The 16,731-nt window shown below is 51.1% G+C and overlaps 1 protein-coding gene across 5 annotated transcripts in view; it reads left to right on the top strand.

Moving 5' to 3' along the window:
• The first annotated feature begins 1,821 nt into the window (after positions 1-1,821).
• MYO18A (myosin XVIIIA) overlaps positions 1,822-16,731 on the top strand; it is a 102,515-nt gene continuing 87,605 nt past the window's right edge. For all 5 annotated transcript variants that reach the window (XM_064271490.1, XM_064271489.1, XM_064271488.1 and 2 more), the window contains exons 1-2: positions 1,822-1,922; positions 12,923-14,002. In XM_064271490.1, coding sequence (XP_064127560.1) covers positions 13,004-14,002 — 999 coding nt within the window. In that variant the 5' untranslated portion in view covers positions 1,822-1,922; positions 12,923-13,003. The remainder of the gene's footprint in view (positions 1,923-12,922; positions 14,003-16,731) is intronic.

Here is a 16,731-nt window from a genome sequence, read left to right as displayed (position 1 = left end):
CACAGGGTTTTCACTCGCAGATTTTTGGAAGGAGATCACCCAGTCCATCTTAGTCTGGAAGTTCCACTGAAATCTGTTCAGCATCATAGCAACACGCCAGTCTCCACTGACAGATGGGCACTCGAGGGGCATTGGCCGGGAATCGAACCAGGGTCTCCTGCATGAAAGATGAGAATTTAACCACTGAACCACAACTGTTCCCTAAACCAGTTGCCATGGAGTCCAGGCAACCTGGCTCCAGGGTTCATGCACTAAACCCCTCTCTACAATAATATCTCCCTCATAGGTTTGTTGTGAGAACTAGAGATAGTATCTAGCACACAGCAGGAGTTCAGGAAGTAATAGTGATGGTCATTGTCCTACCTAGCCTTCCAGGTTCTGCTGAAATGTCAGAACAGCTTTCCTTCACTCTTCTAGCCAAATAAGTCATCCATCATAGCCCTGCCTCATCATCCAAGGGATGAGAGAGGTGGGATCCCTGCTGTAGTCACAGCTCAAGCCCCCTCCCTCCCAGTGTGAGGTCCCTGGATAGCTCCACATCTAATTATTCTGTGTCCCGCACCAGGTACTTATCAGGCTCTCAGGAAAATTCTCTTGAATTGGGTTGTGTGTTATTTCTTTATCCAAAAATGCATATCACAGATGTGCTCTATTTCTCAGGCTCTCCTAGCCCTTACTCACTCAGCTCTTTGCTCCAGAGCCTCCTCACTCCAGCCTTCCCTGGTCTGTCAGGCTGGGCCACGCTCACCTGGAGAAGTTCCTGGTTCTCTCTACGGAGGCAGCTGTCCTTGTTTGCTACACACTTTCACCACCCGACTCAGTTCTGGGGTACCCTGAACCAGCAAGGACACTGCTGGAGAACAAGTGCCGCCCTCTCTTCGAACTCAGGACACAGCACCTATCTTAGAGGTCTGTTTTCCAAATACCCCCTGGTCCCCCCCTAAAAAAAACCCATTGTGGACGAGTCGATTTCAACTCCTAGCAACCCTGTAGGACAGAGTAGAACTGCCCCATAGAGCTTCCAAGGAGCGCCTGGTAGATTCAAACTGCCAACCCTTTGGTTAGCAGCCCCTAGCACTTAACCGCTAAGCCACCAGGGTTTCCTTCATCTCCCAGGGATTCTAAAATTCCCTCTCTGTGTGTAGAGCAGCTCACTTGATATATACAGAGCGCGACAGACCCAGGGACAGACCTCATTAATCTTGGCATTGTGAGGTTCCTTCAGGCATGGGTACTACTTATGGCTGTGATCCCTGGGCCCTCGTCTACCCCTTAGACAGCTCCACCTGAGGCAGGGCTTTCTCAGATCAAACCATTTGGAGCCTGTGTCCACCTTGGGGAGTGCATTCTGGCAGTGCCACCTTGGACATGTCAGGCAGTGCCTGCTCTGCACGGAGTCATCTGGCATCATTCAGCAGACTCCTGTGTCTGCCTCTGCAGAGCCACCCTGAGAAGACAAGGCCAGCGAGGCACAACTGCTTTCTCTAGACAGTATTACCCTGGGAAACACCGTTTTGAACATTTAGCAGAGTACCGTGTATGCCTTGCACAGAAAACCTGTTCTATACATTCAGCCTGACCCTGGTGTCCGCCCAGGACAGTGCCACTCAGCACCTTTCAGACATGTCCAGCAGCCTCCAATGCCCAGGCAGGGCCTCTAGAACACGGCCAGAGGGACCTCGGTGTCCCCTGTGGACAGAGGTCCCCCAGGGCAGCAGCCGGTGCCCGCATGGCCGGCGTTGCCAGGAAGGCCGGGCGTTATCCCCGAAGCCGCCAGCAGGGAGCTCCCTTTCGGCTCGACTCGCGCGGCCGCGGGGGGCGGTGCTGCGCTGCGCGGCGCTGCGCTCCTGCCCGGACCGGGCCGGGGCCGCTGGATGTCGCGTCTCAGCTTCTGCTGCCTGCCGGGCGGGCTCCGGCGGCCGGTGAGTGCGCGGTGGCGGGGGCGGCCGTCCGGTGGCGGGCCGCGCCGGGCGGGACGGCGGGGCGGGCTTGGGCCGGGCGGGCGGCGCGCGGACGGCGGGGCCCGGCCGGCTCCTCCTCCTTCCCTCTCCCCTGAAAGCAGCGGCCCGGACTCCCGGCTCCTGTCCCTGGCGGCGCCGCGGAGCTCGGCCCCCGGGGGGTGGGGGCCGGGCGGGAGAGGCGGGGAGCGGGAGCACCGGCCCCTTTTGCCAGCTCGGAGAGCTCGGGGGACGCGAGGAGGCAGGACAGAGTGGCCTTCAGTTTGGGGGGATTTGGGACTTGGAGGAGGAGCCCAGGTGCCCAGAGCTGCGGGGCCCCGGGGGACTGCAGCCTTGGAGTAAGAGGCTGTTCGGGGCCAGGCCCGGCCCCCCCGACAGACCGACTGACCGACCAAGGCGCTGAGGAAGGCAGCGGGAAAGGCGAGCACCTCCGCCGAGCCCTTTATCCTTCCCAGCGGCCTTCACCCTTTCCCTGCCAGGCCGACAGCGGGCTCTTCTCAAAGGAGCAGCTGCTAGACAGCTGGTAAAACAATGGAGACCCGCTTCCCGGGGCCTCTCCCCTTGGTGCAGTAGATGGGGGGCGGGGGGGGGCGGTGTGAATGGCAGACTTCAGGGGATTAGAAGTGCAGGCTGTCCCCTGTGACTGGCTGCTCAGCTCACCTTTCCTTGCAAAGGGGTGGGGTGTGTGTGGGAAGGTCGGACTGCCTCCCCAGGCCTCTGGAGAGACCGCCCTGTCGCCCCGCCCTGCTAACCTGTCATGCCAGTTGTGCCAATGGGAAGGGGGAGTTGATAGGTTGGCCTCCCCCACGACACCCCGCCGGGGCGCTGCTTCGTACCAAGACTGATGAGGAGTGGGTCATGTTCCGGGCCGAGATAAGGCCTGTAGGGACACACCACACACTGGGGCTTGTTGTGGGGGTTGGGGGTGTTGCCCTGTTGCAAGGCACATGTGCCCTGCTGATTAGTTGGAAGGCTGTCGCCAGAATGAGCAGGAGGACCGGGGAGAAGGCAAACAGTTTGTTTTTTTTAAGCTGGTGCTCATTTTGCATGGTCACTTGGCCAACAGGGCATGTGTCTGCAGTGGCCTCCTAGTATGTGTTTGTGTGGGGAGAGCTGAAGGATGCTTTCTGGGAGGGGCTCTCCTGGTTAGGGCCTTCCTGCCCTCAGATGGTCTTGGAAAATTATGGAATCAATCCCCCTTCAGCTTGCCAGTGACTCGGGCCAGTTTGCTTGAGTTGGTTCTGCCTCTTGGAGTCCGTTAGACTTCTGGCTGAGCAGACCTTGTAAATACCCCTATGGAGAGTGAACTGTGGGAAGAGTGTGTGCATTGGAGCCCTGCTGGGAGAGAGGGAAGGTCACCCAAGGTGATTAAGAGCAAGGTCATTGAATCTAGAGGTTAACTGCCTTTCCATGTGCTTACCAGGCCTGGAACCCCTTTCTTGGACAGTTTGATGTCCTACTGTCATGGCAATGCGCTCAGCCTTACCTAATGTTCCCCACCCTTCTTGGTTCAGGGGTTACATTCTATTTGGAAATACTGAAAGTTGGTCTCTGAGGTCTCTGGCTTCCCGACAGACCTCACTGGCTCCTTGTCAATGGCTTGCCACCTCCTGAGCTTCCCCTCTGTCCTTTTGTGATGAGGGTTTTCCAGGAAATACCCTCCTGGTTGCTGGACATGACTGGCTATATATAGCCTCTGGTGGAGGTGTGCTTGACCTTTTTGGAGAATTGGGGTTGGGGCCACAATTCCAGGAAGACAGTGGCTTGGAGGGAGCTGTTGTGTTGGGGGTTAGGGGAACGAGAAGGGTCATAGGGTCAAGGGGGTGGAATGGGAGTGGCAGAGGCCACATCCTGGTGGTCATTTCCCTTGGGAGCTTTGAACTTTGAACAGTTGACCTGGCGCCTGGCAGCTCTGAACGTCTGGTTTGTTTACTCTCTCACAGCCTGGCTCAGGTGCCCAGGCATGTGCCCGAGGGCTTCCTCCCAGTCCCCAGGCTCTCCTCACAAGCCCTCACATGGATTGTGCCCTCACTCTTGGACAGTATGGGCAGCCAGCCTGTTTCCTGGAGCCCCCTTCACCGCCCCTTCTCGAGGCTGCTCATTGAGGGACACATGTGTCTTCAGAAGTTGGGCCTGAAAATTCCAGGGCCCCCAGAGGCAGGTACCTAAAAAGTGGACTGGGTGGGGCAGAACTGGGGTTTGTGGGAAAGGGCGAATCCACCCTGCTGGGGGTGGAGCAGGGAGTTGTTGGAACTCAGGAAGCCTTGATCCCGGACTTAGTGTGTCACAGATCTCCAGGGCAGCAGGGCTGTTACTTTCTCCTTCAAATCTGAGGTCTATCAGCAGCCAGACCCCCCTTACCTGAAGTGGACACCACAGATGGGTACTGGAGCATCAGTGTGAGCTGGGTCCTGTGAGCGGCCCTAGGCCCCAGGCCTTGTCCCAGGTGGGGAGGATTTCTACTGCGTGTTTTGGGTAAAGCTGAGGGGCTCTGGCCTGATGCAGTTTAAAAGTTTAAGGGGATGGGTGGGCATAGCTCACTGTGTGCTGTGATTGACAGGTTCTCCCAGGGCTTGGGCTGGGGGCTTGATGGAGCTTTTAAGTTCTGTTTTGGGCCAGGCTGATGGTGCTGTCAGATCGCCACATGACCCTTGGCCCCTATCATATTCTCTGAGGTAGCCTGAACTGGAGGGTAGGGTGGTGTGCTGGATTGGGAAAGGTGGGGAGCAGGTCTGGAAAACCTCCACTCCTTCTCCCCACTTCACTCCTCTGCCTTTTGCCTTGAGGTAGGAATCATGTGGCTTGTAAATTACCCACATTCCCTTGATATTTCAAACAGCTTTGAGTCCAGCGGTGGTTTAAATTATTGGGTCCTTTCTCTCTGCCAGGTACTTGGTTGTCTCTTAAAAAGGATTATTTTTTATTATTCTCTGATATTCAGAGATGTTGGATGATGGGCTCAAGGTCACACAGCAGTTGGGAGGCAGAGTGGGATTAGAGCCTGCAGTGTGTGGTTGAGTGGAATACCTCTCCAGCAAAGTCAAGGGCGTGGGGCCAAGTCTGAGCTCCCAGGCCCTTGGAGATTTTATAGTTGAAATAGCTGAGGCCCAGAGCGGGGACGGGGCTTGCTCAAGGTCACACAGAAGGTGGTGGTGGGGGGGTAGTATTAGCTGAGCATAGCGCGGGTCGCTGTGTCAGGAGCCGCTTGGGCCCGCATGGGCCGAGGCAGCGCACCTGGAAGAGCAGCAAGGGGCCTGGCCGGCGGCTGGCACCACTCCCACTCTCGTTTCTTCCGGGGCCCACGGGATTGCTGCGTTCCAGGGGAGACGGCATCGCAGCGGAAGGCCCCGCGAGGCTGCGCGCGGCCGGGCTGCCTGGAAATGCCGAGAGCGGCCAGGTCCCGGCGCTGCGGCGGGCAAGGAAAGAAGCCGGGAGCCAGCAAGCTCCCGGGCCAGCCGGCTGATGTCGTGTGAGAAGCGAGGTGACGGAGCGAGCACACCTGGAGCCAGATAAGCTCCGTGTGACCTGGTAGTGAGTCACTGGGCGCTGCGGAGCTCAGCAGAACCGACCGGGAAGAGGCTTGACGGCCGGGACAGGCCCTGTACCCTGAACCTCTTCCCCTGGGGCCGCCTGGCCGGGCCAGGTGACGTTGGAGCCCCACCGGGCCGCTGGTGTTGTCTGCTCTGTGCTACCCTTTGCCGAGATAAAGGCCTCAGGGCTGGAGAAAACGGCACTCTGGGCGGTCAGAGGCCAAGGGAGGGAGGCCAGCTCTCTTGGGAAAGTATTTCCTTTTTATTTATTTATGAGAGTGGTCTGGGGGAGCTGACTTAAGTATCCATCGCCAGCAACCAAGTCTGGGTGCTCTTGGGATTCTAACGTTATAGTTTCCATTTCCTGGGGTTTCTACTATGCCAGCTGCAGGGTGACCCATTTAAATCCGTCCCCACTTAAAGCCACACAATACCAGTGAAATGTGTTTTAACCAAGTCTCCGAAGTCACAGAAACTTTCTCAAAGCATGAGATGGCAAGCCTTGAACTTACTACTGCAAACCCCATTTACAGCATTAATGCTAGACGGATTGCATACTCCTTTGTCAAGCCTTTCTTTCTAATCTTTAAAATCTCAAAAGTAACATGTACTGGAAATAAGTTTAACCAGTAGGAAGCATACCAAGTAGAAAGTTAAACTCTTCTCCCTCCTTTCCTCCACTCCCCAGAGATAACCACTGATAAATTTTTGTAATCTATCTTTCCAGATTAATTTTTTTAGTTTGTTATATAGCGATATATATATATTTATATTACATTTCTATATTTTAAATATTTATATTTAATAGATAAATATAAAAGATTTTTCTGTAGGAAATGAAGTACATGCAGAAAAGCAGAAGAAAGTTACACATAATCTCGCTATCCAAAGCCCCTAGGCTTAAACACACACATACACACACGTGTGCATCTAAAACCAAGCCAAACCAAACCAAACCCAGTGCCGTCGAGTCGATTCCGACTCATAGCGACCCTATAGGACAGAGTAGGACTGCCCGATAGTTTCCAAGGAGCGCCTGGCAGATTCAAACTGCCCACCTCTTGGTAGTACTTAACCATAGTACTTAACCACTAGCCACCAGGGTTTCCTGTGTGCATCTACCAGATGAATATTCTCATTGTAAAAAATTAAGATAATGCAGACTAAAACATGAGTCTGCTTTGAGTCCTCTAAAATCTCAGTCCCTTCCCCAAAGCAGACATTCTTCTATGCATATGCAAATATTATACAGAATGTGCGTACACACGCGTGTGTATATACCCTGGAGCCCTGGTGGCATAGTGGTTAAGAGCTCAGCTGCTAACCAAAAAGTCAGCAGTTTGAATCCACCAGCCGCTCCTTGGAAACCCCTTGGGGCAGTTCTGCTCTGTGGTACAGGGTCGCTATGAGTTGGAATCGACTCCACGGCAGTGGGGTTTATATATACAGAGTTTATTTTGTTTTTAGCAAAAATTATATACTATCCTGCAACTTGCTTTTTTCACTTAACAGTATAGCATAAAATCTTTCAGATCCGTATACACAAATCTACCTCATTTAAAAAAAATCTGCCCAGTTGTTCCATGACTTAGCTATTCCTCTAATGATTTACAGATTTATACATTACAGACAATGCTGCAAAGATTAACCATGCTCATTGTGTGAATATATTCATAGGATAGGTGTTTGTAAGTAGAATTGCCAAGTCAAAAAAACAGCTTCATAGATACCACGGATTTTCCCCCTTAAAAAATTATACCAATTTATACTCCCACCAACACACGTAAGACTCCCTGCTTCTCATCCCCTAACGTTGCATGTTATCAATCTTGATAGTTTTTACTAAACTGGTAAGTGAAAAACAGTATACCTCTGTTTTATTTCACATTTCTGGGAATATTACTGAGGCTGAATACCTGTCCATGTTTGTTAGCCATTTATATTTCTGCATCTTTGATTTGCCTTTTTCTGTCCTTGTTAGGAAGCCCTGGTGGTGCACTGGTTAAGAACTCGACTGCTAACCAAAAAAGGTGGGCAGTTTGAATCCACCAGCCGTTCCTTGGAAACCCTATGGGGCAGTTCTACTCTGTCCTATAGGGTCACTATGAGTTGGAATCAACTCGACAGCAATGGGTTTGGTTTGATTTTGGTATCCTTGTTAATGGATACCAAATGGTTAATGCACTTGGCTGCTAACTGAAAGGTTGGAGGTTTGAGCCTACCAGAGGCACCTCAGAAGAAAGGCCTGGTGACCTACTTTCGAAAAATCAGCCATAGAAAATTGTATGGAGCATAGTTCTACTCTGACATACACAGGATTGCCATGAGTCTGAATCGACTCGATGGCAACTATTTTTTTATATCCTTGGCAGTGGTTATATGGGGCTTCTGAACTCAATCCAGCCAGTGTGATACAGCTCAGCAAAGTGCTCACTGGGTGGCCTTCACTTTGGGCTCTAGTTTCCATTTACAAAAGTCCTTCCCAGCATCAAGATTTTATGTCTTGACTTATTTTAGTCTTACTTGTGGTGACAGTCATTTGTGTAGTATCCTTTCTCTGTCCTGTTTAAATGGTAAACATTGTGCCCTGCCACTATCAGGTACCATTCTTGAGGTCTTACTGTGGGCCAGTCGTTACGTGAGGGGCTTATATACATGTTATTTAGTTTCCACGTCTTATGAGATAGGTGCTATTACTATTTCCATTTTACAGATGGAAAAACAGAGACATAGAAGCATTAAGTGACTTGCCCAAGATTGCACAGCTATTAACTGGGAACTGTTCACAGGTCTGTAACCAGATATTCAAAGCTTGAGCTCTTTCACTAGTTTTATTTATCTTTGCATCCCTCGCATTAGTCAGTGTTTGATTGATACATATTTTTTTCCAATATTTTATCACAAAACTTTTTAAACATTCAGAAAAGTCAGTTTTACAATGATCACCCCTACCACTTAGATTCTACAATTAACATTTTACTTTATTATATATTAATCCCTCGATCTATCAATCCATCGTACGTTGTTGATGTAGCTCAAAGTAAATCACAGACGTCAGTTTACTTTCTCCCAAATACTTCAGCATGTATATCATTAACTAGAGTTCAATATTTGTTTATAGTTCTTTTTTTGAGTTAATATTTACATGCAGTGAAATTCACCAATCTTACCTGTGTTGTTCAGTGAGTGTTGACAAATGCAGACACCTGTGCATCCCAAACCACTGTCAAGATAGAGAACATGACCATGACCCCAGAAAGTTCCCTCGTGCCCTTTCTCAGGCATTTCCCATCCTCATTTCCCAGTGGTAACTGCTGTTCTGATTTTTTTTCCAACATAGGTTAGTTTGGCCTGTGCTAGAATTTCATATAAATGGAATCATAAGATATATACTCTTAGGGTGAAAGGCTTCTTTCCTTCTCACTTGGCATAATGTTTTTAGATTCATCCCTGTTGTTGTATCAGTGTTGTGCAGATACTTTTTATTGCCGAGTAGTGTTCTGTCATCTGAACACGTACAGTTTGTTTATCCATTCTCCTGTTTCTGGACAAATTGATGCATATTTGAGTTGAATGGTCCCTGTCCTCAAGATGCTTACCATTGTACAGTGACAAAGTAGCTGAGTTGACAGATTGTTCTTTGCTTTGGTTTAGGGGATAGTGGGATCCAGATAATTTAGGCACCTACGCTAATTTACATACATACCTTTCCTCTACCCACAATTAGGGATGCATCCTGAGTAGGGTGACGGGAAAAAGGTAAAGATCAGAAAAACCATAAGGTTGCCTTCTCTGGAGGGAAAGGGGAGGGTAAGAGAGGAAGGAGAGGCACATAGATACTGCAGTCTGGAATGGGAAGGTGGTGTGTGTCTGAGCTGCTGGGGACTTTGGACCCGAGGACCAGAGACCCTGGGAAGCCCAAGGTCTGCAAGGAGGTGACAGAGCCCAGGTCTCTGGTGAATTGGGGGCTGAGGAGCATAGGAGCAGCTGCAGCTGCATTGCAGAGTCAGCCCTGGAGAGGGAGGCTACAGGCAGAGGTGGCTCCAGACCTGTGGTTCAGGAGAGAACCAAGACCATGGGCAGGCATGGCAATTGTGGGCTGACAGTGGGGAAGGGGGTACCTTGTGAGCCGCACAGGTAACAGTGGCAGGACAAGGATGGGGAGGAGGGAAGGGTTGACATGGATTCAGTCTCTGAGGCCTCAGGGCTGGAATGAGAGGGGTGCCTTTGGCAGAAGGTTAATAACTAACCTGTGTTCACAAGAGACTTAGAAATTTGGAATTTTAGAGCTAGAACAGACCTAGATCTAGTCCAACCTTGAGCAGAGTGACAGGTTCAAGGTCCCCCAGCGATTTGTTGGCGGATCCAGGCCTAGATACCAGATCTCCTAAAATTCCCCAGCAAGCACCATGCTCTGTGCTGCTGTTGTGACTCTCTGTTGTTCCTGACTGGCACAGTGGCAGTGAGGGGCAGGCAGGCTGCTGCTGAGGCAGGGATTTAAATGAAATTACTTCTCAGGGGCCTTTCCAGCTCAATGATTCTAGAATTCTGGGGGCTGTTTTCAGTTGATAGTCCTCAGATATCTAGGCTCCAGCAAAGAGCCTGACTTGGGTAAGGACTGCAGAGTGAGAACTGGAGACTAAAAAACTGGAGGCTTGGTGGGGCAGCATTGTAGTTAGTTGGGTCCTCTGTGGCTGGACTAAGGCCAGTATACTCTTTTTTTTTTGTCCCCTCCAAGTCCCCAAGGCAGATTTCTTTCATCATTTCCGCCATGAGTGCCCCTTGAGCCATCTCCTAAACCAGCCCTTTGAGACAGTGTGAGTGGTGGTGGGTGACAGGTGAGGTGGGCAGTGACCAGCTAAAGATCCTTGCCAAGAGACGGGGATGAGGAGGGCTTCTGGTTTGGTGTGAATGTGGTGCAGTTGCTTGCCCTATGATAGGCTCATGACTCAGTCCCGCGTCCTAATATGTGGCTGGCCTGTGCTAAACCCCCATCCATGTTCAGGAGGAGAGGGAGGCTCGCATGCCAAGTAGAGCCTTGAGGGGAGGCTGACAGCTGGCAGGTACTCCCTCAACCCATATCAGTCCAGACCCAGCTGGCCCTGCCTTTGCACTTCTTGGGCCCTAGATCTCCTGTCCCTCAACTCCCAGGTACTGAGCATGGAGCATTGAGGGAACTTTGTCAGGTAGCAACTTAGGTCAGAGAAGGAAAGGAACTAATGCTAAGACCATAGGGAGCCAGTGACTAGGCCAGACTTCCTATATCTAATGCTTCACAACTAAAGATTTCTCTAGAATTACACAGTCCAATATGATAGCCACCATTCACACATGGGAGTCCCTGGGTAGTGCAAACGCTTAAGTGCTTGACTGCTAACTGAAAGGTTGGGCAGTTTTAGTCAACTCAGGGCACCTTGGAAGAAAGTCCTGGCAATCTACTTCCAGAAAATCAGCCACTGAAAACCTTGTGGGGCACAGTTGCACTCTGACACACATGCAGTTGCCATGAGTTGGAATCAGTGGAGTGAGTCACATATGGTTTTGATCTCTTGAAATGTGGTTAGTCTGAATTGAGATATGCTCTAAGTACACACCAAATTTCGAAGACAATAGGGAAAAGAGAATGCAAAATATCTAAATTTTTAAAAATATTGATTACATGTCGAAATGACAATATTTTGGGTATATGTGTTAAATAAATATATTATTAAAGTTAATTTCAACTGTTTCTTTTTACCTTTTTTAACGTGGCCACTGGAAATTTTAAAATTACATGTGTGGCTTATATTTCTTGCAGACAGCACTGCTTTAGAAGAAGTTGTGTTTGTCTCCCGGGAAGCACATGGGTCAGGGTGCTGGATAAGGGGGAAGCATTTAGCCAGTGCACCAGGATCCTTGGGAGTTCCTGGCCTTCTTGCCTCCCTGGGCATTGTACTTAGGATGGGAGTCACTCTTGGTAGAATGGTATGCCTGGGGGCCCTGCTTGGTGGCAGGGGTGGGATGCACAGAGAGGTAAGTCTCTCCAGGGTCTGGCAGAGGTTATTGCTAGAAGGGGGTAAGCTGGTCTAAAACTCAAGAGGGGAGGCCCTTCATGGAGAGAGAAAAAACCAGAATTTAATTTCTAATTAGGTTGTTTGGCCTACTTAGACTTTTTGTTCCCTGCTGGTTAGAACAAGAAAGGCTGTTTCAGTTCCACCTCCACCAGGCTTTTTCAGTCTGTCCCCAATGGGATGTGCATAGGGGTGGGAGTAGGTTGGCACCTAGGCGTGGTACCCTAGAGCTGGGGTTTTCTCTCAGACTGCCACAACTTTCTTCTCGAGGCTATATTTAGGTGTTAGTCTGGGGAACAGGATGTGAGCTTTTCAGGATCCTGTTTATCCACCAGCCCCCACCCCCACCTTGCAGCTGTCTGTTCTCTGTTCACTTTGGACCTTCCCCTTCCTTCCCTCCTCCCTTCACTTTGGACTCCCAGGCCCTTAGAAAGAACACAGTATTTGCCCTTGAATCCCAGCAATGCCACTTATTAGCTGTGTGACAATTAACACATACTTAATTTTCTGAGCCCCATTTTCCTCATCTGTCTGGTGGAGGAAATGATACCTACCTTACAGGGATGCTGGGAGGCTCAAACAAGATAGTGTGTGGAAAGTGCCTGGCATGTGATAGTCATTAAAGGAATGTTGGTTCCCTTGAAGTCTTCTGCTAGATGGTGGCTAAGGATGACACTTCAGAGGCAACAGGCTTAGGAAAGAGTCTAGTAGCATCTGTTGCCTCAGTGGACGCTGGCTGCGAGGAGGTGATGGTGTGCAGGATCCCTTTCCTTTTTCCTTTGTGTTTGATTCTTAAGTCAGGTCCCAGGTTGGCTTAATGTATCCCCTTGCCAGGAGGTCACGTCTCCCAGATGCCACCTCCAGGCACACCTATGCCTTGGTCTATTGGGGTTTAAGCGAAAGGACAGGCCTAGGAGTCTCGGCTTTTGTAACTATATCTAAGTCTCAAGTTTCCTTGTTTGTGTAATGGGGGTAATAGGAAAACTTACCCATAGAAATGTTATAAGGATTACATTAACTGGGGCAATACTGTGTAAAGCAGAGTGCCTGGCACATAGCTAGCACTCAGTAAGGGATAGGTGTGTTTACTATAGGAGCTCTGGTGATACAGTGGTTAAGTGCTCGGCTGCTAACCAAAAGGTTGAAGGTTCGAACCCAACAGCCACTCTGCAGGAGAAAGATGTGGCAGTCTGCTTCCATAAGGATTACAGCCTGGGAAACCCTATGGGGCAGTTCTACTCCGTCCTAGAGAGTCGCTATGAATTGAAATCGACTGGACAGCAATGAGTTTTTGGTTTGGTTAGTATTTGGCCAGGTCTGGCCTGGAGGCACAAGAAGAGGCTCTGCTCGAATAACCTTTCTCCCTCTGTGTGTTTATTTGCAGCAGCAAGGTGGGGTAGGAAGACCCTGTGCTAATCACCCATAATCCTCTGGGGGTGTCACCCCTAAAAGCAGCACCCCCACCATGTTTAACCTAATGAAGAAAGACAAGGACAAAGATGGAGGGCGGAAGGAGAAGAAGGAGAAAAAGGAGAAGAAGGAGCGTATGTCAGCAGCAGAGCTGCGGAGCCTGGAGGAGATGAGCTTACGACGTGGCTTCTTCAACCTGAACCGCTCTTCCAAGCGTGAATCTAAGACACGCCTGGAAATCTCCAACCCCATCCCCATCAAGGTGGCCAGCGGCTCTGACCTGCACCTGACTGACATTGACTCTGACAGCAACCGGGGCAGCATCATCCTGGACTCGGGCCACCTGAGCACAGCCAGCTCGAGCGATGACCTCAAGGGCGAGGAAGGCAGCTTCCGCGGCTCTGTGCTGCAGCGGGCAGCCAAGTTCGGCTCCTTAGCCAAGCAGAACTCCCAGATAATTGTCAAGCGCTTCTCTTTCTCTCAGCGTAGCCGGGACGAGAGTGCTTCAGAAACCTCAACCCCCTCAGAGCACTCAGCCGCCCCATCCCCACAGGTGGAGGTGAGAACTCTGGAGGGTCAGCTGCTGCAGCATCCTGGCCCTGGCATCGCTCGGCCAGGGCCCCGGTCCCGAGCCCCTGAGCTGGTGACTAAAAGGTTCCCAGTGGACCTACGCCTGCCCCCTGTGTTACCCTCACCAGCCCCTGCTCTCCGGGAGCTGGAGCTGCAACGCCGGCCTACTGGAGACTTTGGCTTCTCCCTGAGGCGCACGACCACGCTGGATCGGGGCCTTGAGGGCCAGGCCTATCGGAGGGTTGTTCACTTTGCTGAGCCTGGTGCAGGCACCAAGGACCTGGCCCTGGGACTGGTGCCAGGTGACCGGCTGGTGGAGATTAATGGGCACAATGTGGAAAGTAAGTCCAGGGATGAGATTGTGGAAATGATCCGGCAGTCTGGGGACAGTGTGCGGCTCAAGGTGCAATCCATCCCAGAGCTCAGCGAGCTGAGCCAGAGCTGGCTGAGGAGCAGCGAGAGACCCCGCAGGGAGCCAGCTGATGTGAGTGTTTGCCTGGGCTGCGGGGGGTGAGCAGGGATCCAGAATGCTGGCATCTCCTGCTGTTGCACTTAGATGGGTGATTGGGATGCCCAAGGGCCACAGTCAGAGCCTAGTGAGTATGTGAGTGGGGAAGCTGTGTTGCTTCCTGGGCTCTAGGGGCAACTTACCCGGCCTGTGGAGAGGGGGGACCTCAGGAGAGGGTGCCCCCATGCCAGATCCCTATTACAGCAGTTACACCTTTGCCTCTGTACCTTGTCCAAAAGCTGAAGACAAGTCCTCAAGGGCTCACTGTGGTGGAGTTCTCAGTGAGAGGTGCATCCCAGATGTGTCATGGCTTGATGCCTTCTCTTTTCTATGTCTATTGGATCAAGTCGATTGAATTCAGCATAACGCTTTTCTCAAGGGTGTTGCCCTAAACCAGGTTCTGCCTGATCTCTGGGGCTCCTGGAGGAGTCTGATATTGGTAGGTAATTGCTGTGGAAGTGTTGAGCTTGATGATACAAGGATGGGTTAGGGGCCTGGGGACCACATTTCCCAAGCCCCAAATTGGGGCATGTGGGCTAACATACGCTACCTCCAGATTTGAGAGATAGTCTGAATGCTAAAATCTAGGATTTCCATGTTATTTAGAATTATAGGTGAAAGGAAGACATTATTTCAAATAAGGGCTGCCATGGAACATCTGTGATGGACAGCTGCTATGGTTATAGCTCGTGGGGAGATAACCTCAGGTCAAAGCCTCTGTTGCTCCTGAGTGAGCGAGGAGTTAAATACCAGGTGAGGTTATAGAGATAAGCAGGGCCAGGTCATGGAGGACCCTGTAAATCATAGTAGGAGTTTTCATTTTATCCCAGTGAAATGGGAAGCCATTGCAGGATTTAAAGCAGGGAGTGACTGGATTTGATATATGCTTTATAAAGATCATTTGAGTTTCTAAGAGTCTTTGTTACCTCTTCTGGAAGAAGGAAAAGTGTGGTCCTGGAGAACAGACAGGAATCAAACCTACAGAGATAGTATGCCCTGATTGTCCCTTGGAGTCCAACTTACCCTGCCACACAAAAAGGCAGTGGAAGAAAGTGACATAGGAGCAAAAGAGATTTAGAATAGACATAGGAGCAGATCTCTACAGGGAATCCGAGATCTCTCACCCCAGGAGTCTTTTGATAGGGTGACTACCTATGAGTTTGGAACATTCTGCCTGGAGACAGCACATGAGGGACAAGCTGTGGGTTCTAGGGCTATAGCCTGACTAGTGTACAGCCTGACCAGGGCTTTTCAGCACTAAGTGACCCACCAGATGTGTAACTCAGAGATGGGAGGAAATGCTCCGGAAGCAGGCAGAGTCCCAGCCCCAGCTGTCTCCCAGGGAGGGGAAGCGGATGCTCAGGATGGCTGTCAACCTAATAGCCTATCAGTTGGGCCTGGGAGCTGGAAGTGGCTAGGTCAGAGCCTGGCAGGAGGCATTGGAGTTGGGTTCCAGGCTTTCCTTTATGCTGGTGTTGGTTAGGTTCAGGCAGCTTTGCTAATCAGAGAGTGGCAAGGAGTGAGAGGGAGCCTGTTGCGGAATCCAAGGAAGGACCTGGCCTCATTAATTCCAGAAAAACACTGAGCACCTACTGTGTGTCAGCCTACCAGGCTAAACTCAGGGAACGATGACTTAGAAGGGGAAGAGAACAGGAAGGGTCCTTATCTCAGAACCAAAAACCGTAACATGTTGCCATCTCTGTCTCCTTTCTCCCAGGCTAACAATGCGTTTAACAGATGGAATTTTCTTTCTCTTAAAGAATCTCCCAGGGGATTGTTGCCAGCTCCTGCTGAGCCACAGCACAGGCCTCTGTGGGGCCCTGGGCCTGGCATCCCAGATGCTGTTTAGTTTTCTCTTTATAGCACAGGGATCATCCTGGCATCTCACCTTTCCCAGCTAGCTGCTGCTACCCCATCCTTGGGGAAGTGGATGGTTCAGCTTTGGAGGCCCAGGTGGATTCCGAGTTACTGCTGATATCCCTAAAACGCTGGCTTGCTCCAGCCCACATGGGGCAAGCCCAGCTGGTGCCCAGAGGACTTCTTCCCCAGGCATTAGCCTAGGGGATCTGGCAGGAGACATAGTAGAAAATCCCATCCCCATGAGTCTCCTAGAATGATCTGACAGACTAAGAGGAAACATAGGGTTGGGGGGAGTCCTCATGCCACAAGCAGAGAGGAGCAGGATGAACCCAGCATTTTCTAGCTTCCTGGGGCAGATTCTAGGAGCCTGGCCTGGGAGTGCTGCAGCTTCTTCTGTGGTCCTTCTCTATCTCCTCCTCCTCTTCCTCCCACTCTTCTGCTTCTTTTCTTGGCAATAGTTCTAATCCTAGTTCCATGCCAAGAAAAGAGTCTTCTCGCCTCCTCCAGGCTTCTGGGCGGGGTACCCTGACGACTCTAGCTCCACAGGGACAGTTCCTGGCGGCCACCCTGCCCGCCAGGCCATCCATCAACAGTGTCCACACATTGCCTGTCCTTAGGGAGCTCTAAGGGAGCTGGCTGGCCATCTGTTCTCTTCTTGCATACAGATGGGGCCAGGCCCCCTGGCTTTTCTCCATGGCCTATTCAGAAGGCTCCAGGGAGAACCAGCCCCTCGGGTTTCCTTCTCACACGGTGTGTGTCCAGAATGCTTGGCCTGTACCTTCTTCATGAGTCCCCATAGCTGCTAGACCAGGTTCCATCAGGAGTAGGGTTGAGCCATGGTAGGA

Source organism: Loxodonta africana, chromosome 18, assembly GCF_030014295.1.
Source record: "Loxodonta africana isolate mLoxAfr1 chromosome 18, mLoxAfr1.hap2, whole genome shotgun sequence".
Classification (NCBI taxonomy): Eukaryota; Metazoa; Chordata; class Mammalia; order Proboscidea; family Elephantidae; genus Loxodonta; species Loxodonta africana.
This window is presented reverse-complemented; position numbering and strand designations above follow the sequence as displayed.